The sequence below is a fragment of the Lacerta agilis genome, chromosome 3, assembly GCF_009819535.1.
Source record: "Lacerta agilis isolate rLacAgi1 chromosome 3, rLacAgi1.pri, whole genome shotgun sequence".
Taxonomy (NCBI): Eukaryota; Metazoa; Chordata; class Lepidosauria; order Squamata; family Lacertidae; genus Lacerta; species Lacerta agilis.
The window spans coordinates 30,507,883-30,531,029 of NC_046314.1; the positions used below are offsets into that span (position 1 = coordinate 30,507,883).

The 23,147-nt window shown below is 40.9% G+C and overlaps 1 protein-coding gene across 2 annotated transcripts in view; it reads right to left on the reverse strand.

The window, feature by feature from the left end:
• The window catches only part of BMP5 (bone morphogenetic protein 5), a 52,065-nt gene that overhangs the window by 5,663 nt on the left and 23,255 nt on the right, over positions 1-23,147 (reverse strand). For both annotated transcript variants that reach the window (XM_033143172.1, XM_033143171.1), the window contains 3 exons: positions 21,676-21,868; positions 17,224-17,372; positions 2,940-3,137 (listed from right to left, as the gene is read on the reverse strand). In XM_033143172.1, the coding sequence (XP_032999063.1) occupies positions 2,940-3,137; positions 17,224-17,372; positions 21,676-21,868 (540 nt within the window). The remainder of the gene's footprint in view (positions 1-2,939; positions 3,138-17,223; positions 17,373-21,675; positions 21,869-23,147) is intronic.

Sequence of the window (23,147 nt, forward strand, 5' to 3'; positions counted from 1 at the left end):
ATAAAATGTATAAATACTTCTATGGTTCAAAGCATTCATTATTTCCTCAGATATTACAAACATCTTGATATGAGTAAATAGCAGGAAACCTGCTTTTGATATATGAAGTGTTTCAGGCAATTGCAAGTCATGCTGACTACTGCTATTACTGACTACCGTAATATTAGCAGAGGAGCTTTAAAAGAATTATATTAACAGCAGACTCCTATACATGTCTACTCAGAAGTACATCTCACTGAGTTCAATGGAGCTTCCTCCCAGGTAAGTAGATGTAAGATTACAGCCTCGTTTTCCCTCAAAACCTGGGGGAGGAAAGAGGCTGAGTTGTAAAGGCATCATTGCGTGGGAGTATAATAGCAGATAAATAAACCTGCCACTAAAGTATGTCAGTTATGGGCATTCACCCTTTTCAGGTGGGTGGCGGTTGCGGCCCCTCACTCTCTGCTGCCATCCCAGCAATTAGCTCGCGGGTGTTTGCCAGCCATTTGGGAATTCCCCCGGTTGGCACTATCTCGGGCAGGGCTTCCCTCCAGAATGCCAGCTTCAAATGGGCCAATCAGAGGCCCCACCTGATGGGCAGTGCCTTATTGGCTTGCTGGTGCCATAACCAGCTATGATATGATAACAATGTAATTGTAATTGTAATTGCATGCCTGTTTTATGTTTATTTTTTAAAAAGTAGCCAATTATCTCCCCTTGCCAAAAAGCAAGCAGCATGATGGATTTTCATCAACCTGCAAAAAGTATCATTGTGATCAAGGCACACAGACATAGGGTAGTTTTCATGATGCAAACGGCAATATAATAGAAAGCGCTATAGGCTCTTCATCAACATGTATCTTTGTTGACAAGCCTCCCTGGCTGCTCATATAGTTGAGTCTATTGGCATTTAATACAGTGAAAACATCATCAAACCCTCCTGGCTGTCCCAGTCTGTTCTGTGTGTCCTACACCATAACTGTAGTGCTAATATTGCTGTAATTTCCCCATATTTACAATGATTTAGTAACTTTGACCGTTAAGAGAAATGGGTATAAAATGTTACATACCTTCCACTTCTATTGATTTCAATTTTCCAGAATGTTCATAGTCAAAAGAGTGTTTCAAGTCTCCAGCTTACTTTTTATAATAAGAAGACAGATCAAGGGAAGACTTTTCCCACTGCCTCAGGAACTGATTTTCTAATAATGCCAATGCATATTTTGTGCCCACTCAGTATCCAACCATGTTAACATCTACTTGGTTACCGATTCTGTTTTGGCATCTTAATGTTCATCATTACAGCATTTCTACCATTATAAGAGTAATTCTGTCTACTTTGAGGGGCTTCCCTTCTTTGATTTCTGCTCAAGTTTTTCCAAAATAGTCCTGTCTATTAATCTTGCACAGAAAATAGGGAGAAAAATGTGCTGTATTTTCTGGCTGCTTTTTTTGGGGGGGGGTGTTAGACCAGAAACACAAAAATGTACTGTGTACTCTGCTTTCTCACCAGCTTTTTGGAAGTCCCCATGAGCTCTGTGTGAATTTTTATTCAACAACAACAAAAAACCCAAACCCAAACCCCTCTAATATATGTAAAAGTATCCTTTCACCTTTCTCCACAGTTATGAAAATGCTAAAAACAATTTTAAAACAGATGAGTGCTGCCCAGATGTGAAAAAAGCCTCAGCACACTTGATGTGAAACTAGGCATTCAATATCCAATCATAGGGGGGAGGCGGGGGAGAATTTGATCACACACTTATTTAGAATGAGAAAAAAAAATCCCTAAATTAAATCCATATTCCTTCCTTACATTTCTGCATGTTAGTAGAGACAAATGTGGGATGCAATATTACATTGCATGGTAAGTGGCTAGGGTGACATTACTATACAGAATCTGGTGCCAAAGGTCCAATTTCACTGACTAGGGATTCAAGGTCCATGTGATTATTCTGCTAGGAATCAAAATCATTGGATATTGTGGCTGAATAAACTTTATATCCAAATAATTTAGGAACTGGAATTAGGTTTAGTAGAAAAATACTTTGAAGGGAGAACAAGGAAATCAGATATAAAATCTCCTAAATGTATCCATTGGCGGGCAGCAAATATTTGAGATGGAATTGAGTTTGTCTATATACTAAGGATTATTGCATGTTTAATTAAGTTATTACACATCTGGGCTGCAGTCATGTGCACATTTACCTATGAGTAAGCACCACATGTCTGACTAGACATGTATAGAATTGCACTATTAAGCATGTCCCACATCAATCAACAGAACAAGTTAGTCTTTTGTTTCTCAATGGAAGTCTGTATTTAGAGTGAAATTTACACTATTAAAATACAGCTTTTGAATGCATATTTGACTCAGTGGAAGAGCTACTTCTGTTCATTTAAAAAGCATGGCTGCAATATTGTAACAGAACAACACCATGGAAGTTGGGGAAACTCATTGCATTGTATGAGGGAGAGAAGAGAAACTCTATTGACTTCTGTGATTAAACCCCACTGGCTTCTATGGGAAGCAATGCACCCCTGGTTTAAAGTAATGGGTTTGACTGCACAACCACTTGTGCCTGAGAGGTCTATATGTCTCCTCCTGGCTTGTACTGGGTGGGTAAAGCCACAACCCTGGCTTACTGTTACATGCAAACCTGGGAATGTCAGCTGTTTCACTCCAACAAGTCATGGTCAGTAAACCAATTACCAATCATGCTACATGCGATCTTGTGTTTGGAGCAAAACAAACTACAAACCCAGGTTCAGGATTGTAGTTTTTCCCTCCAAACATGAACCAGGAGGAGGAAAGCAGGAACAATCCGCTAATCGTGGTAAACCATGGTTTATGGCTTACCATGACATGTGAACATAGCCTTTGTGCTTCCCATTCTTTCTGGGGTGTGTCATTTACATGTTCTGTGTGTTCTGTAGATATTATGCATTTTTTGTCTTACCCCCAACACTCTGTATTCTTGAGGAATCTTGTGGAGAGCTGGATTTGTTACGGTTCTGGTTTTTCTTTTTGTTGTTGGCAGCTCGGACAGATCGAAAAAGGACTTCGCTTGCTTTGAAGAAAGCAACCATGAATGGCTGTTTTGACTGAGGACCATGTCGTCCTATAAGGCCAGCAGATTTCACGTTGATACTCCTACCTGCAAAATAAATCAACATAGCTTATTCTGTGTTTTGGTAAGTATGCTTAAGCCAATTGGTGAAGGAGCAGTGTTAGAATAATAACTCTGGAACATTATTATTATTGTGCTGTATTCAAAGTAAGTGGTACTTTGGTTCTCCAACGCCTTGGTACTCAAACACTGCAAACCCAGAAGTAACTGTTCCGGTTTGTGAACTCTTTTTGGAAGCCAAATGTGCTCCATTTTGAGTGCTACGCTGAGGTCTGCCTGTTTTTGCTATTTATTTTGCGTTTTTGTTCTTGCGGCTCTTTTTTGTTTTTGTGACTGTGTGGAACCCAGTTCAGCTACTGATTGAATGATTGTGTGACTGCAGTACATTGTTTATTGCTTTCATTTTATGGATCGATGGCCTTGTTAGATAGTAAAGTCCATGTTAAATTGCTGTTTTAGGGGTTTTTTAAAGTCTGGAATGGATTAATCAATTTTGCATTACTTTCTATGGGAAAGCGCGCCTTGGTTTTGGAATGCTTTGGTTTTGGAACGGACTTCTGGAACGGATTAATTTTGAGAACCAAGGTACCACTGTAGCACTAAGTAACAGCTATCTGAACTGCCTACACACATTGCCTCCATCTTGCCAGCAACCATAGTCAGTTTATTGGCCCTGATCCAGCTCCCCACTGACTCCAGGCACTGGTCCAGGGCTTACACAGATGTTATCCTGATATATGTTAGAATAGAGTTGTGTATCATTAGTGTACTGATGGCACTTCACCACAAATCTCCCAGAAACCACGCTGGGTGGCTTCATGGAGATGTTAAATGGCATTGGTGACAACATGGTATCCGGCAGCACCTCACAGCACCCCACAGAAACACTCCCCTGAGAGAAGACCAGAAACACTGTAAAACAGTAGTCCCAATGCCCATCTCACAGAGCTGGTTCAAGAGGATACCATAATCAATGGTATCAAAAGCTACTGAGAGACCAAGTAAGAATATGGGCTTGCATTCCCTCTGTCCTTCTCCCAATAAAGGTCACCCAAGATGACCAAGACCTATTGATAACCAGGCCTGAACCTCAATTGGAATGGGTCAAGGCAATCAGTTTCATCCCAAAGTATTTGCAACTGTTGAGCCACAACCTTTCCCCCAAAAGGGACCATTCATGACTGGGTGGTCATTGTCACAAACCAATAGGCCCAGGCTTGATTATTTTTTTCCTCAGGTGTGGTAGCATCATCGTTCCCTCCACAAGGATACATTGACCACAGCTTGGATCCACCTGGTTGTACCACCTCAGCAAGCTTTTAATAAGCCAGGAGGGAGAAGGGAACATGTTGTTATTCACATCATTGCAAACACCTTGTCCACTTCATCACGCTCCATCAACTGAAATGTAATGTGAAAGGCAGATATGCTAGACATACATAGAATAGCCTCATCTATTTTGAAAACGGTGTAGTGCTAGAAGAGATATTACAATCCCACATTGTGATGGCAAAGTAGTCAACTTTTTTTTTTTAAAGCCACTATCCTCTTAATTTAAGAAAACAAGAATGGCAGATGGGGAATCCTGTATACCCAACACAAATCAATACGAAAGAGAAAGGCAGGCATTCTACATATTTATGCTTCGAGTCATAAATAATTTCAAAGCATTACTCAAATTTCACCAAAAGCCTTAAGTATAGGTACAGCTGAGGCTTCAGTCTTTCAAGGAATAATATATAATAGAGGTTGAAATATGTACATGATTGACTCTAGTTTTACTCCCGGGGGATGTACATATTTCTCTATAATATTTGTTCAGTCAGGACTGAGCACTACACTAGATTATAGACTCTGACCCTCTGGGGCAACTAGGGGTGGAGGAGTGTTAGAGGAAGGCGTTGAAAACGAAAAAAAGGGGGGGGAGCTAGTCACTAAAGCTGCATCCATATGAATTTCGAACAAATAAGCCCCCAGCTCTTAACAGAATTTATTTTGGCAGCCCAAACACCTTTGTGTCTCCACGTATTATGCAGAACCCTTCGTTCCGCCAGAAACAGAGACAGTGTCATGTGAAGCTATGCAGCTGTACAGGGGAAAAGCGTACAAAATTCCTTAAAATAGTAAAAAATTCTGAATTGCTAGTCTGGTTGGCAGCAACGTCCCTCTGATCTATAGCATAGTAGGAGATGGGAAATGGTTAAAACCCTCTGAGAAAGCAGCATCTGCCTTGCAAATGTATCATGCCATTAAACTCAATCTCGCTTGAGAAAGAACTTACTAATAGTCATAGGAGTAAGCCTTAAACAAATAAGCATATAGGCTTCCCTTTTAAAGGCAAACTTACAGTGGCTCTCTGCCAGGGTCTATATTTCTTAGAAAAACTTCTATCATTGGCGTAAATGAAAGAGGCAGTTTGATTTGTGGTTAAGGCAGTTTCCATTCTACTTCCACTGTAACAAATGTATTAATTCAGCTCAGACTTCCTCCTCCTGGCAGCCCTTTTGCAGTAAAAAAGAGAAATTAGAAGTCGCAGCCAAATACCGTACCTTGAACTGACCCACTTCAATACATAAACACTTTTACAACATGTTTATTCAGGTGTAGCACTTTAAATTGCTTTAAGATGTTTCCAGTGACAGAGAAACCAGCAAAGGTGAAAAAAGGAGAACTGAGAAAGTTAAGCAGTTCGGGAGCAGAATGGAGTGGCCACATATTATGAAAAAATATATATGAAATAATTGCTGCTTCATGGAGGGGGAGAGTCTGGAAAGGAAAATATGTATTTGTTCAATTTCTAATTTCATTTAAATGATTGTGAAATAATATAGTGCAATTCATTGTTGAATGTGAAAGTCTTTAGCAAGTCGGATCTGGAAAACCTTTTACAGATTATTACAACCTGGACCAAACCACAGCGTTCCACATTTACCTTCCTTTTTCTAGGAGTCCTTCTGACGAGGCTTTCTGTTTTGTTGCAAGGACTTTCAATAATTTTATTTTACCTATAAAAGATTAATACCTTACTGGCAGACATTTCAGGAAATCTATTAGATGTACATGTCCTGAATACTATAAAGATATGTGTGAGACATTGTTTTAAAGGGAGTTCACTTTGGTTTTGAAGGCTCACCCCACCCCCACCAGCACCACACACTTTTGCTGCTCACAACCTAAGTTTTCTGAATTCACAAAAGTGTTTTTTGTGTGAGAAGCAAAAGTGTGTGTGGGGGGGTGAACCTTCAAAACCAAAGTGAACTCCCTTTAAAATAATGTTTAATAATATTAAATTTCCTGTCGGTCTCTATTAGATTTTAGCAGTGAGATGACTATTAAGATGCCACAAGTTAAGGTTTACTTAAATCCTCAAGATATACAGAGATACTCTTAAAAATTAGTCTAAGCCCAAATACCCTTTGAACACAGAGGCAATTTATGTGACTCTCTATCTGCTGTTTACTTGATCTTTTGAACAGCCAAGGTAAGCTGTGAGGAACAGTTTTCCCCACCCCTCACCATAGAATTATGGCTCAGCACTTCTATTTTTCTATATAAAAAAACCAATAAATAATCATTTATATTTCAAAAGGTCTGCTCTGCAGTAAACTCCCAATGGCTACCATTCAACATAGTTCCACGTAAGTAAATTTAGCGTTATACAAGTTGATAATGTTGGAGCAAAAAAAAGCATGTTACAATCATCAAAGCACTTAATTCAGAATTGCCCCATTGGTCTCAAAACTACTACAAAATTAGTGGTTTCATAACTGAAGGCTCAGCTTATTTATTATGGCCAGGATCCAAACAACCATGCAACTAGTTCCATGCACCCAATTTTGTTTTGGGCTTGTGTTTTCTGAGCAGCAGATCCTCATGCCATATAGCAAACCTCTTTCGAACCAGAGAGCCTTTCAAAAACAGTTTGTGATCATGAGCCCGCTATTAAAATGGAAAACGTTAAACCAAATGGGCCTTGCCTGAGGCACTAGGGTGGGTCCTAAAGTAGCCATCAGTGTGTATAAATCAGTCAGTGTGCGTAAGCCATCTGATTATGGAATGCTTGCTAATAATTTTAATCAAATTCAGCTTGCTCAGATAAAAAATAATGTGTGAAACATAGATCTGGGAAGGACATACAGCAATCACATGTACTCCCGTTTTGGGATTCTTATTGACACACAAAAAAAACCCTATGTGTTTCGTTTGTAGATTTCCACTAGACAGTGTCCAAAAAAGCAGATGAGTCATTGCTGCAATCCATCCTTTCCCATGTCTGAAGAGTCCTCCCCACACATGTGAAGGCATATTTGAAGTGTGGAAAACAAGGGCCTTGTGTACAGGGGGTGTGGACAAGTGTCTGGCACACAACTCCATGTGCGTTTTGGTAGTGAAATTCCACAGGTAATGAAAATTCTTTCAAAAGCAACCCTGATCAAATTATCTCTTTTAAGAAACTCACCCCCAAACTACTAGCTGTTTGAAAGATGCCAAGATTAATGTGTTTGGTCACAATGGCAGGAGATGACAGGTTATGCCCAAGGAACTTTAGAGCACAAGTCTATGTGTGTCTAGGCAAAAATAAATTCCCACTGAGTTCAATAGGGTTCATTCTCAGGTAAATGAGTACAGGATTGCCTTATTTAACTAGCTTCTGCACTGATGGCTAAATCATGCGTTCATCACACTCTGAAATCAGTAGTCCTAATTACCCGGTTTTACAATGAGTTTCCATGACCACTGTGGAGAGGGATATTGCAATTAGTCACCCACTACAAAATTACATAAGCTTTTCAAAACTTGTGATCGTGCTGCTAAAGTTAATACTGCTTTGGCTCAGCATAAAAAAACAGCAACTTGTAATGATTACCTTAAATGCAAGGCAGGCTCTTAATTTTGTTTGTTTCCAGTCTAGATGTTAATGTGGAGAACTCATTCACACTCATCCACTTGCTCAGAAAAGTTGCCCACCTCCTTACTTCTTTGGCTGCTGCTCTGACAGTGATCTGTTCTCCTCTTTCTCTCTCCCACCCTGATGCCTGGAATGCTGTGGCCAAGACAGTGGCGTAGCATGGGTTGCCAGCAACCGGGGCCGCACGGTGGCGGTGGATGGGTGGGAAACAGATGGAGTACATATCCACATCACCCAGAAGATCACAGCACAGATATAAGAAAATAAGAGTAGTTCCGTTGTCTAGAGAGGTCACTTCCTGGTTCACATGAAGAAGTCGTTCTCAACAGAGCCCAGTGATGGAAGCACACAGCTGTATTGAGGCAGCACAAGTTGCTGAAGTTTCGCAGCCCTAACAATTTTATGCCCAGGGCAACCACTGCAGTGCCCCCCCCATGCTACACCACTGGGCTGAGATGCACTAAATGCTCTATGTGTTCTGGACAGCAACACATATCTGGGGAGAGGGGGAGAGGCAGTGACATCCTCCCCCAGGCAGTGTTCTGACACTATCCCATCCCCTGCACTGCAAGGTCTGGGATAGTGTCATGCAGTTGTACTTATTTACTTATCCCAATAAGGCCATTTATAAACATGGGGTATTAATTAATTAATTTTCTCTTGATAGGTGCACAATTTTTTTCTAACTGCTGGGTGAAGAATGCCCCCTCAGTTTTGCAGCATCACCAATAAGACCACATTTTTGGCAACATTCTCAGAGGGGTCGGAAGAGGGACCAACAACTTCCCCTTCACAAACAAAGCATCTAGAACGGCACCACTTCATGATGATGTGGCATTTCAACCAAGAGAAAGGATAATGGGAAAGGAACATGGTGCTCTGGCTAGCCACTAACTGCAAGTGCTCTCTGGTTTTAAGAAAAAATGCTGTCCACCCTCATATTTACCTCCCCAAATTTTAAAACTTTCACCAGCCCAAAGGTTAATTTTTCTTCCCACTGTTGTCCACTCAAATCCCACTACAATCAAACCTCGGTTCTTGAACAGCTCCTTTTTTAACATTTTGGCTACCAAACGTCCGACAAGGCTTCTGCTTGAGTGCAAGAAGCTCTTGCAACCAATAGGAATCCGCGCCTTGGTTGTCAAACAGTCTTCCAGAACAGATTATGTTCGACTGTACCTCTGAAAGGCTCGACACAGCTCTAATTATTTTTTAAGCTGTTGGCTTGACAGGCAAAATGAACTTTCTTTATCCATTTGATTCTAAAGAAAACCATAAGCTGCTATAGGGGTTTTTGACTTGCAAATTACAAGTGCATTTGCATGGAAGGAAATTCCTTGTCATTTTTCACCAATACTTGCTACAACTTGAAGGTAGCTATAGCTTTCCAAAATATTTGGCTAGCAAAAAAAGAAAGAAAAAAAGGCCAAGCTGACACTACTAATTTAATTCCACTCCAAACCCAATTTCTTTCATTTAGTCTAGTTACACACTATATTTAATTTTGCCCATTGGTGCGTAAAGAAAATACGTTTCAGGAATTTGCAAGGAAAACTCCCCACCTCAATCTGTAAATCTTTCTTCAGGGATTATAAAAGAGCTCAAACTGACATGCTGCTTAGGCCTTTGTAAGTCTGGTGTTGCCCAAAGAAACCATTTTCATTGATGCATTAGCACAAATAATTATCATGCCAGAATAATCTTTTCATATAATCTTTGTTATGGAGTAATAAGAAACAGGAGGAAGGCAAGCAGTCCAGGGGAAGAGGAAAAGGATATGTCGGTGACCCAGGACCCAACCTTGGAGAGGCAGCAATGCAATTTCAAATGTTTCACATACCCCAACTCAAATGCTGGCTGCAGCAGGAGGGAAGGAAGGAGGCAACACATTTGAGATGTGTATCTCCCCCTTCCTCTCTAGGGACATTGGATTACTGGTGGATTCCAATGCAAGCTGGTCTTATCTGCACTGTTAATAATAATAATAATAATAATAATAATAATTAATTTGTACCCCACCCATCTGGCTGGGTCTCCCCAGCCACCTGCATATGGGTTGGAACTTGGTTATTCAGCACCTTTCACACTCATAGAATCATAGATTAGTAGAGTTGGAAGGAACCACAAGGGGCATCTAGTCCAACCCCCTGAATGTTCCAACACAGTTCTCAACTAAAAGAGAGAGAATTTAACAATTAATTTTAAAATTTTGATAGAAAGACGGTTTAGAATTGCACAACTATGGACTCAAATGCACATTTCAATGCAGAAACAGGTTGATTCTTTCTCCTCAGCCTTCCGCAAGCCAGCTCCTCTACTGTGTGGCAGAGTCCACTTGAAATCTGTTGCCCAGTCCCAAACTGCCCCATCTTTTCCTCCACCTGAAATCTGTTTTGGAGGACAAAGAAATTGCATCACCAGCTGCTCCATCTCACCTTTAGCGGGGGGGGGGGGTTGGGGGGGGAGATGTTGAGAACAAAGGGGCTGAGTGGGGAAGCTGGGAATGTGTGAGTGAAGGACCAGGAGGTGAAGGAAGCCTCCTCCCACCAACACTTTCCACCCCATTTGTTAAATATCACAGGCTATTAACTAGTTAGAAATATGTGTGGCTGCCACTGGGACTTCCATTCTCCTAACTGCTAAACCATGCGGAGAGTTGTTAGGAGACCGCTGTTCCCCTGACAGAGCTCATGTTCGCAGAATGGTTTAACAGCCAAACTCCCTTCTCAGGTGGGAACTCTGGGAATTGTAGCTCTGTGAAGGGACTAGGGACCTCCTAAGAACCCACAGCAACAGATGGGCGCCATGGTGGGCCGTATGTATATGTGTAAGCTGTACCATTCAACCTGTCCACGAAAAAGGGTGGGGGTAGATCATGGTGGGGAATTTATATGGGCCTTTATACCTCATCTCATACTATTTCCTACATGGGATCAGGGTTAGGGGTGCATAAATGAAAGGTTCATTTCTCCTTCCCACCGCTTACCGGTATATTGAATGTGAACCCATCTTTAAAATTCATTTGTTTGGCATTAAAAATGAAAGTTCTTAAGACTGAACTGTAGCCAAATGGTTTTTAAAAATAAAAATCCCTCTCATGGCTAAGGTCAGAATTAGTAGAATTAATTTGACAGAGTTGCTTTGGGGCTTATCTGTACATGCTGAAAATGATATCTGAAAAGCACTTTAAGGCAAACCTCTTGAAAGATTTATGAATATTTCAGGGGAATGTTTTACACATTCTTTCAGTGCGGCCTGACAGATTATTTAAAAAAGAGAAAAATGTTGTAATCATTGTAGAAAATGTGCTCATGAAATACTTGACCTACCATTCCAATTTAATACAGTTCCCGCTCTGAATGGTGTGTAGGAGTGTTGCTTTTTATCCCAGTTTGACTCGTTTGTAATGATCACAAAAAGATGATAGCATGGAAAGTAAACAGGGATCCTTAATAAATGACTTCATTAAAGGAACAAAAAGGACAGTGATTTTTCAAACAAATGTACCTCTTTTTATATCTAAACCACAGTTATCTTCTGTATTAAAGTGCTTCTGTATCAAACCAGTCTCCCATTGATCACACTAACACTTTCTGATGTGTATTAAGCCAGGCCAAAAATGTCCTTGATCATTTGTTAAAGGTAAAGGTAAAGGACCCCTGACAGTTAAGTCCGGTCGTGAACAACTCTGGGGTTGTGTGCTCATCTTGCTTTATAGGCTGAGGGAGCCAGCATTTGTCCGTGACCAGCATGACTAAGCCGCTTCTGGCGAACCAGAGCAGCGCACAGAAATGCCGTTTACCTTCCCGCTGGAGCGGTACCTATTTATCTACTTACACTTTGATGTGCTTTCAAACTGCTAGGTTGCATTGTTACACTGCATAATTAGAGTTGTGTTCTGTGCTATACATCAGTGGAGCCCAGCAGCATCTGAATCATGTCCCAAAATGTTTACAATCTCTTTTATACACCGAATAAGACATACCATATATTCAGCAGGGCTGCAGAGAAAATTTGCTATTTATAATAAATAGGAAATACACAATGCAAACTTGATGGGCTACTGTGAATAGACTCCACAGAGGAAAACACACACACACTGGTATTTAAGAAACTATTGCAAACAAGGGATTAATTAATAGCATTCAGGAAGAGGCTTGCATAAATAGAAAACCCAGAAATAAAACAGAACAAGGCCTAGACGCAAGAATGTACAATGTGCTGTAGCATTTCAATTACTTTGCGTGATAAGCATCAAATGAGTGGGGGCAAACAAAACTCAAAACCCACAACAACAGCATTCCCTTGGGACAATTCTTACACTGTGAAACTCCCAAATTAGATGATTGAAATATGTAGTCAGATCTTCTGTTATTTTAAATGTTTGGAGAGAAAGAGAGGGAGAGAGAGAGAGAGCTATGGAACCAATGGGAAGGAAGATCTGTCCCCACCACCACTTTCCTAGTGAAAAATTCTCCTCTTAAAGTAGTTTTTTGCCCCTGCAGGGAACACCTACAGATATTTTCCTAACAGATCAAACAGCACCTTCAGGAAGGAAAAGTGATTTTCATCAGGAAAATGGTGGGTGGAGGAGAAAAACTAGCGACCTGCCCCAGTGGTCCCACAGTGGCTTTTAACAAGAAATTAAAGAGATGGTGATCCAATCACAGATCTCCATTGACTCATCTACTTTGGCCTTTAGCCTCACCCTTTAAAACCAACCCATTAGCTAACACTTTAATGGATTAATCCAATGGTTCCTAAACTTTTCTTTCCCACTTGAAAATTGCTGAGGATCTTGGCAGACAACTCACTGTTTTTTCTGCCTGTTGCAGGAATTGTAACGCACGGTGCTAAATCCTGTATGATTTTTTATTTCCTTTTTGCAGACATGCCATTAATGAAGGAACATAGTTTGGGAACCCCTGGACTGATCCACATCTTCATAAACCTTACAGCTCCAGACTTAAAAACAAACAAACATAATATTTAGATGACTTTCATCCTACATAGGCTATTGAACCGACCAGGACCCTGTGATCATCATCTAAAGCCCTTCTTCGTGTGCCTTCTTCCTCAAAAGGTCTGGATAGTGGCAAAACTAGAGTGGGCCTTTTCTGTGGTGGCTCCCCACTTGTGTAATGCTCTCCCCAGGGAGGCTCACCTGGCACCTTCATTAAATATGTTCAGGCACCAGGCAAAAAATGTTTCTCTGTAACGTAGCCATGGGCTGATTAAAATTCTATGGACTTTAAAATGTGCCTGTGGGAGAGGGGAAATTGGTTTGTTTTTGTTTTTTTATGTCGTGAACCGCCCTGTGATCTTTGGATGAAGGGCACTATACTGATTTTAATAAATAATAATAATAATAATAATAATAATAATGATATTGCTTTTCAGCAGAAGCATGTTGTTTCCTTACAACCTCAAAAAAACGTAAACCACAAAACAGACCTCAGTTTATTTTGTTATATTTTAAGTGTCAAAACATAGGTGCTGATACACAGGATGTCAAAAATCTTAAAGAATGTTCTGTGTATATGAAAAAGGAGTGCAACATATTCCTCCTCCCGACCCCCCCCCAAAATGGTTTCTGAAGCTACATACATTTTACACTGAAATTCAATAACTTGCCTCTCATGTCAGTGTAAGAGTCATAATTTAAGACCATAAATGTTTTCAGTCACCAAAACCCTAGAATGTAAACTTCAAGGTACCCAGTGGATTATTGGAAAGAGATAGGCAGACATTAAAAGGGAGAATTAAAAACAACAACAACACGATCCTTTCTTAATTTACTGCAGCCCTGGGGAAACTAAATTGTATGTTGACAGATTCCATATGTGTTTTGTTGCTCTTTGGACCTACAATTCAATATAAAATGTGGTTTTAGCAGAAAATCAGCTACATTTCGTTCAGAAATGATGCAAAGTATCATTTTTTAAAAATGGATTCCAATGCCATGTGGCCTTTTGTACTTTTTCAGCCTTATCGGAGCAGAAACATGAACTATAACAACCAGACATTTTCCCATAGAAGAGATGTTCTCAATATATGGTTATTTCATACCACATATTTTCCTTTCCTGCTCCTAGTATAACAAAGGATTTACAGTTAAGAGCCACAATCCCAAAGGAAAGCCATAAGGAATTTGTTTTAATTCAACAAGACTTAAGGACCAAAGCTCACAGCAAAAGTGATGGGGCTAAAATCTGGGTTACACAGACAATGTTGCAACAGGGAGAGGCAGTCCCTGGCTTTTGTCAATAGCATGAGACAGCATCAGAGCAGAGTGCATGCCTATTTGCATACTAGATCATGTCAACCCACGTTTCTCTGTTCTCAAAAGACTGCAAAAACTAGCACCAAAAGCCCTCCAGCGCCACATCAGATATATTTCAGTGGAATCTGCTTCTGTTTCCCTTATGCATGAATGGGCACTTCAATTGCTTGAAATTTCATTTAAAGATTAGATGAAACTGATGGAATGTTGTTGTTTTTCCAAAGGCCCTTGCACAGGACCACTGTGCCTATGGTGGCTCACAAAAATGCCTGTCTGGTTCAGCTTCTTCTCAGTTGCCTGAAGTTACTGGCCACAACATTTCCATATGTGAGTTTTAATTACCTTTTCTGATCATGTTATAAAGCACAATTAACCTGCTCAGAAGTTTTTAAGCAAGCAAGCACAGGCCCAATTGCTGTGTGCATTGGACCAAAGTCAACAGTACATTTTTTCTCTTTACCGAGGTTTTCTTCTGCCTATTAATTTAATTTGAACCACAGGGATTTCCAATGGTAGCACCAAAACAAAAAATAGAGTTTTCAGTTTGTGTTCTGGCAATGCAATCATTTGACTCCTTTGGTAGCATCTATACTGACATATTATACTGACCTTATTCCTAGCTAGCCTATTGGAGTTTATTTGGGCTTTGAGCCATTACCTTTCTTTGTAATTGGTTAATTAGGGTTGCCGTATTTCAATAAGTGAATTTTCTTTTTGGCAAAGAGAAGTTTTTGAGATATTTTTAAAGGAAATTCACCAAATTCTGCACTTCTGACATTTCAGTGATTTCCGCCCGGACACTGTTTCTGACAGCCGAATCCTGGCTATGTCCAGGAAACTCCCGTCGTATGGCAAACCTAAATTAATACTTAGATCATATAGGCAAAGGGTCCCTGTTTACATGAATTCAGTTGCACTGCCATAAAAGGTAAAGGGACCCCTGACCATTATGTCCAGTCGTGTCCGACTCTGGGTTGCGGCGCTCACCTTGCGTTACTGGCTGAGGGAGCCGGCATACAGCTTCCGGGTCATGTGGCCAGCATGACTAAGCCGCTTCTGGTGAATCAGAGCAGCCCACGGAAACGCCGTTTACCTTCCCGCCGGAGCGGTACCTATTTATTTACTTGCACTTTGACGTGCTTTCGAACTGCTAGGTGGGCAGGAGCTGGGACCAAGCAACGGGAGCTCACCCCGTCGCGGGGATTCGAACCGCCGACCTTCTGATCAGCAAGCCTTAGGCTCTGTGGTTTAACCCACAGCACCACCCGCGTCCCGTAGGACGCCATAATCCTGCACTAATCAAAGCCACTGCCCAGACATGAGACTTACGCAAGTGCATGTATGAATTGCAGCAAAAGTAGGGCATTCTGCATGTGTTCCCTGCATCAGTGAAAATGCCACAACTTGCCATGTTGTACTCAGTGCTATTTTTCTATTTTTAAAAAAGAGGTGCTAGAGCTCACTATGAACGCCTCCCTTATAATGGCAATGGTGTCCACCTGAGAGGTGGTGGAACTGAGCTCCATCGAGTTCAGGCTTTAAAAAGCCGTGGTTGTACTGGTGAAAGAGTCACTGCATTTTGTTCGCTTTCTGCCTCCAAGGCTACTGTAATCTCTTTTATCCAATATATTATGTGCCAACGAACTGCTGGGTTAGACAACAAAACTACCACCAGGGTGGGCAAATCAGTCATTTTGTTTTCTCTCTATTTCCCATTTTTTCCAGCCTTAAGTTCAGTTCTCCAAGGTTCCACATCAGTTTATGATTTTTAAAAAAAGGTCTTCGCAAAAATTGATGAGCATTTTTTCTGCATTTCTAATATACACATTTTCTATCCAATTTTGTCATACAGTTACAGTATATAGATTGCAACAATCTCTGATACTCTGTCTCCCTAACCCCAATGCCGAGGGTGTTCTCAGGTCATTTCTTCTAATTCATTGCCTCTTTAATTATATGTTTAATTTTTATTCCACCCTTTCGCCCAATGGAGTCCAGGGTGGCAAATTGTAGGCAAATTTTAAACAATGCTTGCAGACCTTGCATAAGTAATGAAATAAATGCAGTATTTCCCCAAGACCGGAAGAATCAGACCAGCTCACTTCAGCTTTTAAGAACTCTGTGTGCATTTCCGATATTCCCAATAAGCCCTCCCTTCTTGCACATTGCAAGTTGCTCATGATCTGGACCAAGAGGAAGAGAGAGAGAGAGAGAGAGAGAGAGAGAGAGAGAGAGAGAGAGAGAGAAAGGTGCTGTTAAGCCCAGTATGGTTCCCATGTCATGTGGCCATTGGACCTTCACATGGAAGATTGTAATAAAATCACAGGGCAGGAGGGTATACAGTCCATATGGACCTTATGCAGCATAGATATCCATTCTGCCCAGGTAAATATACAGTAGTACAGTTCATAAGGGAGTCAGCAACTGGAAGCCCCAGTATAAAACCTGGCCTTTAATAGTTGCAGTCTTCCTCATCCCCTGCCCCAAGAAAGAGAGCAAAGAGATCTGTGGAAGGAGGCCAGATTATAGAAATGAAACTTGCTAGCTGGCTGCTGTGCAGGAGTAGAGGTTCAAAGATAGGTCTTGTCCCTCCATCACCTCAGAGTGGCCACCCAACAAAATCAGTTGCTGGCTTGAGATCTAAATTATGCTACATATAACACCAGCTTCATAACACCACTGTCAGTCATCACCAGAAAAGTGCTGCTTTTGCACATGATGCAAAGGATCTGTATGGTAAGGGGTTACACACATGTCAGTCAGATTCCCACGTGGAGTCACTATGGCATGAACTATGTTTACAGAGTCTTCCACACATTCTAAAATGTAGAGCATCCCACAAGTGTGTAAACGACAGGAAAACCACCAAAAAATGAAAGAAAAATATCTATTTTGGAATGAGGTATGTAAATGTAGCTTACCATCCATCATTTCTGCACAGAGCTGCAATCCTAAATTATTCTGCGGATTAATCACCCAGTGATTGCTGGTCACGGTGATGTCAAACACAAGCCAGCCCACGTCAAATGCTTGAGCCCGTCTTGTATCTAACAGAAACAGGTCTGCATCCCTAGTTTAGAAAATAAAGAGATGACATTTAGAAATTAAAAGTAAATTATGTCTTGGATTTAGATTTTGCTTCTGCCAGTAAAACACTTGTCCTGGCGTTACAACAGCATGGCATCACTGACATTTCTTTTGGAAACAAAAGGCTGTGGTCCACAAACCAGAGAACGTCAATCTTAGTTGTCATCGGTGATTCATAAACACTCTTCCTTTCTCTTAAGGGAAAACATTTCTGTATTGTGTCTGTTAGCTCCATTCCGCTAGTTCCATGTAATATATATGCAACGAAGAATTCCAGTGTGTACATGAAACATATATCTTTAATCGAGCAGAGGCTTCTATCAGTGAAATGGAGGCAATTTTCTCACTCATTTTGCATTTCCATACGTGTCCCCTCCCTCATCAGTTCCATGATTGTTAGGGGACCCATCAGAACCATATGCAGGTGGAGGGATGAATCAATCAGTCAAACTTGCCTCCTTCCCTGTTACACTGCTGGAAACCTCTGCTGGATCAAAGAGTCTTCTGTTGGTGTGCAAAGGATGTCATTGGACACAACCCATAGAAAATAACAGAAAAGCCCTGCACGCATCAGGCTTTTGAACATGCCAATGGTATTTTGAGTGGAGTTTCCCCCTCCCCCCCATGATTATTAGGAGAAAAGTTATATATTTATTTGGTTTACTGTGGGGTCCCATGAAAACCACACTGAAAATCAGGTCGATTAATCTAGATAGGACTTGTAGAGGTTAGAGCCTCAAGAGCAAAACCTTTTCAAAACTCGGTCAGTAGTTTTAGCTCTATAGCTCACAGATATTTCTGGAAACACCAAACCTAAAGATCATCACTTCGCCCACTTCTTACTAATAGAATATTTGCATTAAAAATTACTTATGGTGAGGAGCGTGGATGTGGCAAATCTAATCTTAAAAGTTCATTCATGGCTTAACATGCCCAACAAGCTATTCCACTCACACACACAAAAGTCTTATACAGTGTATAGATTAAGAAAGTAAATGTAGCTCTTGGTTCTGTAAAAATAAATAAGAGTTGAGCCATATAGTATATCCCTTGTTGCAGTTAAATTAAACTTGGCTTGTCGTATCCATATTTCAGGGCAATGTGTGTTTTTCAAAACTAGCCATTTAAATTGTGCATGTAATTCCTACATTTGCTCATCCATAACGGTTAACTTAACTAATCATTTACATGATGAAATTGGAAAATTGGATACCTGTGAATTTTCCTTCTGGCACCCTCCCTGGGTAGCAGTACAACAGATGGGTTGTTCAAGCTTCCAACCACTAGGAGAAAAAGACTCCAGGTAGAAGCTGAAAACAGACATGCTGGTATTAGGAACCACGGCTCTGTTTTGAATCCAGATCTATATAACCTATTTTTCCAAACTTGCCAGGCTGTGTGGGTATGATGTAAAAGGCACTTGCTGGGCTCACATGGACTTTGCCCAGGGCTTAAATGAAACTATTGTACACACTGTGCAGAGGTACAAAAGAATAAGTGTTAAGAGCAGGGTTGAACTTTCCCCTTCATACTTCACAGAAAGCCTAGCATCCCCTTCTAAAGGGCAAATGAAATGCCGTAACACCGGCTTCTATTTATTCCCACGATTACGCACAGAAGCTTTAACTTCTGAGCACACACCCCTGGGAGAAAGATGCAAAGTTGTGTGGTGATTTAGGCCTAATTTTTTTTTAATGAGGTGAGAAACCTGTGCTTGGGCTATACCACCTCAGGCTGCAGGTTGGAAGAGGGGTGTCACATGCTCCTCAAACGCCTAGCTTCTCAAGCTTCTAGCCTAGCCATCCCATAAACATGCTTGTTTTCTAAGTGCAGGGAGCGTTTCTGTGTGAAGCATTAAATAATGTGTGCCCTCCCTCAACTGCTGTTGGAAGCGGTACAGTTCAGTTACCACCTCAGCGAGGGCTCAAGTTCCACATGACGCCACAATCTCCTGACTGATTTTGTTTTATGTATGCACGTATTTTTACTTGATTTCTGGCTGCACGGGGTGAAGAGTGCTTAGTCCTTTCTCATGCATAGTCATTTCTGGAGGTAGTTCTGGTGATCAGACTCACCTTTCTAAAGTTGTATTGCCATCCATACTATGGGGATGGATCATTTGGGGTACGTGCATTCACATGCATGCACACACACATAAACACACACACACACTTGGGAAAGTATAGCTTGATTTATTCTTCACCCAGTGCACTCCTACTCCGAGTTTAGGAACTGGTGTCCACACAAGCTTAGCTATGATCCATATCTATCCTGTAGTGTCCTGTAGAATGACCTAGCTGTGTTTTAAGCCAGTAATGTATACAAATCCCATGTTGGGGGTAATTATGATTTTTTTTAGGGCATATGAGGAAAGAGATCCTCCTTCCTCCAGTGCCACTCCTGGAATAAAATTTGCCACTCCCAACAAGCATGCTGAGTTGCTGACCCCAACATACTACAACAAATATGAAAATGCTGAGGAGAATCATAAAGAGCTGAGGAAAAGATTACTTCATTAACGTCAAAACACTGCCATGATCCAAGAAATGCCAGTGACAGGTTGGATGGAAATCTGTCCAGGTAAGGGATCTTAAAGGAAAATTCACAGGTAATACCTTTTTTAATTTTTTTCCATTCCTAAGTACCTTTACTGTTCCAGATGAACATGAAGAATGGCATGGCCCCATGGCAGACAAGAGTCAGAGTGTGACTTACAGGGCAGAACTGAATATTTATGTTGAGTCACTGATGTTGACAGTTCCAGTTAATATGATAAGGTATGCTCAGATATGTTGCGAATAGGTTGCATAGCCACTGTACCCATAAGCAGGATTCTGTAAACTGAAGTTTCCTGAGATAGTCTGCACCAGCAAGGATCAAAATGTGACAAATGTGTTATCTGATTTGCCTTTGAATCAAATTGCCAGCAGCTATCTCCTAGCAATGAAACGAGCCTTGTCAGTCGTTTATGTTGAAATGATGCCAGGTCATGATCTAGGGTCCTGATGTCTTACAGAGGTCGGTCACATACCACTATGAAATTCTAAAGCAAAACATGCTTCAGGAGGAAAGGGCAACCCGTAATTTCCACCCTGGTTTACTTGCCTCATGCAGCACAATCCTATGCATGTTTAGTTAGAATTAAGTCCCACTGTGTTTGGTGGAATGTAATCCCTAGTTTGTGTGCTTAGGATTTAAGGAATGGAAGTATTCCTCTGCTGGAATGTGTGCAGATAAATAAACGCAACCAAAATTCTGACACTTAGGCTGCAATTCTATCCGCACTTACCTGTGAGTAAGCACCACTAAGCATAGCAGAACTTGCACTGGAGTAAACATAAATATTAGGGATGGGGAATGAATTGGATTCAGTTCGCATTGAAAGGCAAACCTAACTAATTTTCACTTTCTGAACCAATACAGAAACTGAAATACAGTCAATGCTCTAAATTCACACTTCTCTGAATTTTGCAATGCCAAATAATGTGCATTTAATAAAGCATGCATAAGAATGCATATAGTGGTCAAAACAGCATATAAAAAGAATTATGTTAGATAAAATGATAAAAATGTGTATATTATATTAGGCAAAATTACATATAAAATGAGGGGAGAGGTTCACCATGAGCCAGGGTTTAGATGGTATGCTAAACCAAACCTTGGCTTGGATCAGTGCATCGCAGGCACAAAATAGCCACTGGACTCCCTGTACTGCTTATCAGGAAATTTTGTGTTTGAGATAATTAAAAGCAGATCATTAGACAACAAATTTCAAGAACTTAGTAGCCAAATGAGGAATAGTGTCTTTGTAAGTTTGGAGACGGTGTGGTGTGGATAGCCAATGGCGATTATCTCTACCACCTGAACAACCCGAATCAATACAGGGCGTACATCCTAGTGAGATGGAATGTGCTACCCACAGCAACACCACAGGGCAGATTCCAGAAAATACCAATCTTAAAAAGACTATTGCCCCTTTGGACAGAATCATATAGATAGAATCAGTTGTGTGTATTCTTTTGCATTGCCCCTGGTATCAGACAAGTGATTTTATTGTACTGAATGCTTTGGAACTTTGTCTATATGCCAATAAAGATTTAAGATTAAAGGGGGGGAGTCACACTCCTCTTCAGGAGCTCACACATTCATGTGGTCCTCATAAGCCATAGTTTGGCTTTCCATGTCATGTGAAGCAGGTCACTGCCTCACATACATCCCAGGTGTTAGGGAAGAGATTCAGCTCTCTTGTTGCTGCAAATGGAAAAATAAATTGAAAAAGGCGGCACCTGTTTGGATACTCCTTGATTATCTGATAAATGCTAATCTTAATGGTCTCATTTTCATATCGACTGTAACTTCGATCCTTGTAAATCCGGAATTCAGCTGCCGTCACTGCCTCTCCGTGAGGGATCTGAGTCAAGTCAAATCGAAATTCTTTGTAATGCCTTCGTTGGTGGGAAAAGTCCTTGTCCCTTTCAACTGTGAAAATAAAGCAATGAAAGGGTTAAAAAATCATATCCCATAGTTAATTCAGGATTCATTGTCCATTCTTTAAAACATAAACAAGGAGGTCAACGGGGAATTAGACTAACAGCCAAACCACAACTCCTGAGTTATACAAGTCAAGTGTCATTAGGTCAAAGAGGAAAGCCCATGGTGATTGCATTCAACATTTCAGAAGGCAGAAAGCTGAAGGGAGATCGAGAAATATGACAAAAATATATGGCCTAAAAATATGGGGGAAACAAAAAGTTACCGAAGAACTAAGGCATTGGGTTTGGTTTTGCTCTATATACCGGTACATGTAGGAATTATTTGCTGATTATCTTGGTGTGTATTACTGAAGGCTGCATCTGAGAATGAAGAAAAGAAGAAGCAGGCTAAGTCATAATTCGATAACAGGGCAAAAGACTAATTTACACCCAGATGTGCATTTGCATTGGCTGAGTGTGTAGAAGAAATATGCTCTCATGGGGATTTGCTTGGCTGGACCAGGATGCCTGACTCCAGATTAGCAGAGCAATCCAAAGGGTATGAAGCCAGTGGAACTTAATGCTGGTTTTAAATTAAGCTGGTGTAAGTTCCCCCTATTCCAGACACCATTCAGAAGTGTGACTACTGCCACCTGAGCTAACCCAAGCCTGGTAAAGGGGAAACAAACCTTTAAAATAAGAGTTTTATTGTACCCTCTTTTTACCAACATATATTTCGCCAGGTTCCCAGGTCATGTGACTGAGATGAAAGAGGTTTGGAATAGGTGCAAGACTCTTCTTGTCCCATCCCATCCCTGCCATGTCCCTGGAATGCCTTTGGGGGAACTTACACCGGAGTAGGTGCCGCCAGCTGAGCTCCAACTGAGCCAGCATAGCTTCGGCAAAAGCAGGTTGAGTGACTTACATTGGCATAGCCCAGCTGATCCTTGGGAAAGCCAAAGTTCTGCCTATTCCAAACTTGCTCATCCTGGTGGATCTTGGATTTGGGCTGGGCTGTTAAGTTTCATTAAAGACACACTTGGAAGTCAAAAGGAACTAATGCACACAACACTATGTTTAGCAGTAAAATAACACACACCCCAAAGCATAAACACCTTCAAATATCTTCCTAATACTCTAATAATAATAATAATGAACCACTCCTTGATGTTTTAGTTTATTTTGTCATTACTATGCAAGTCAGGCAATAATTTTGGCTTTATGCTGTTCAGAATAGGACCATAATAGGGCACTTGGGTTGAAATATTTTTTTTAAAAGGGTTTGA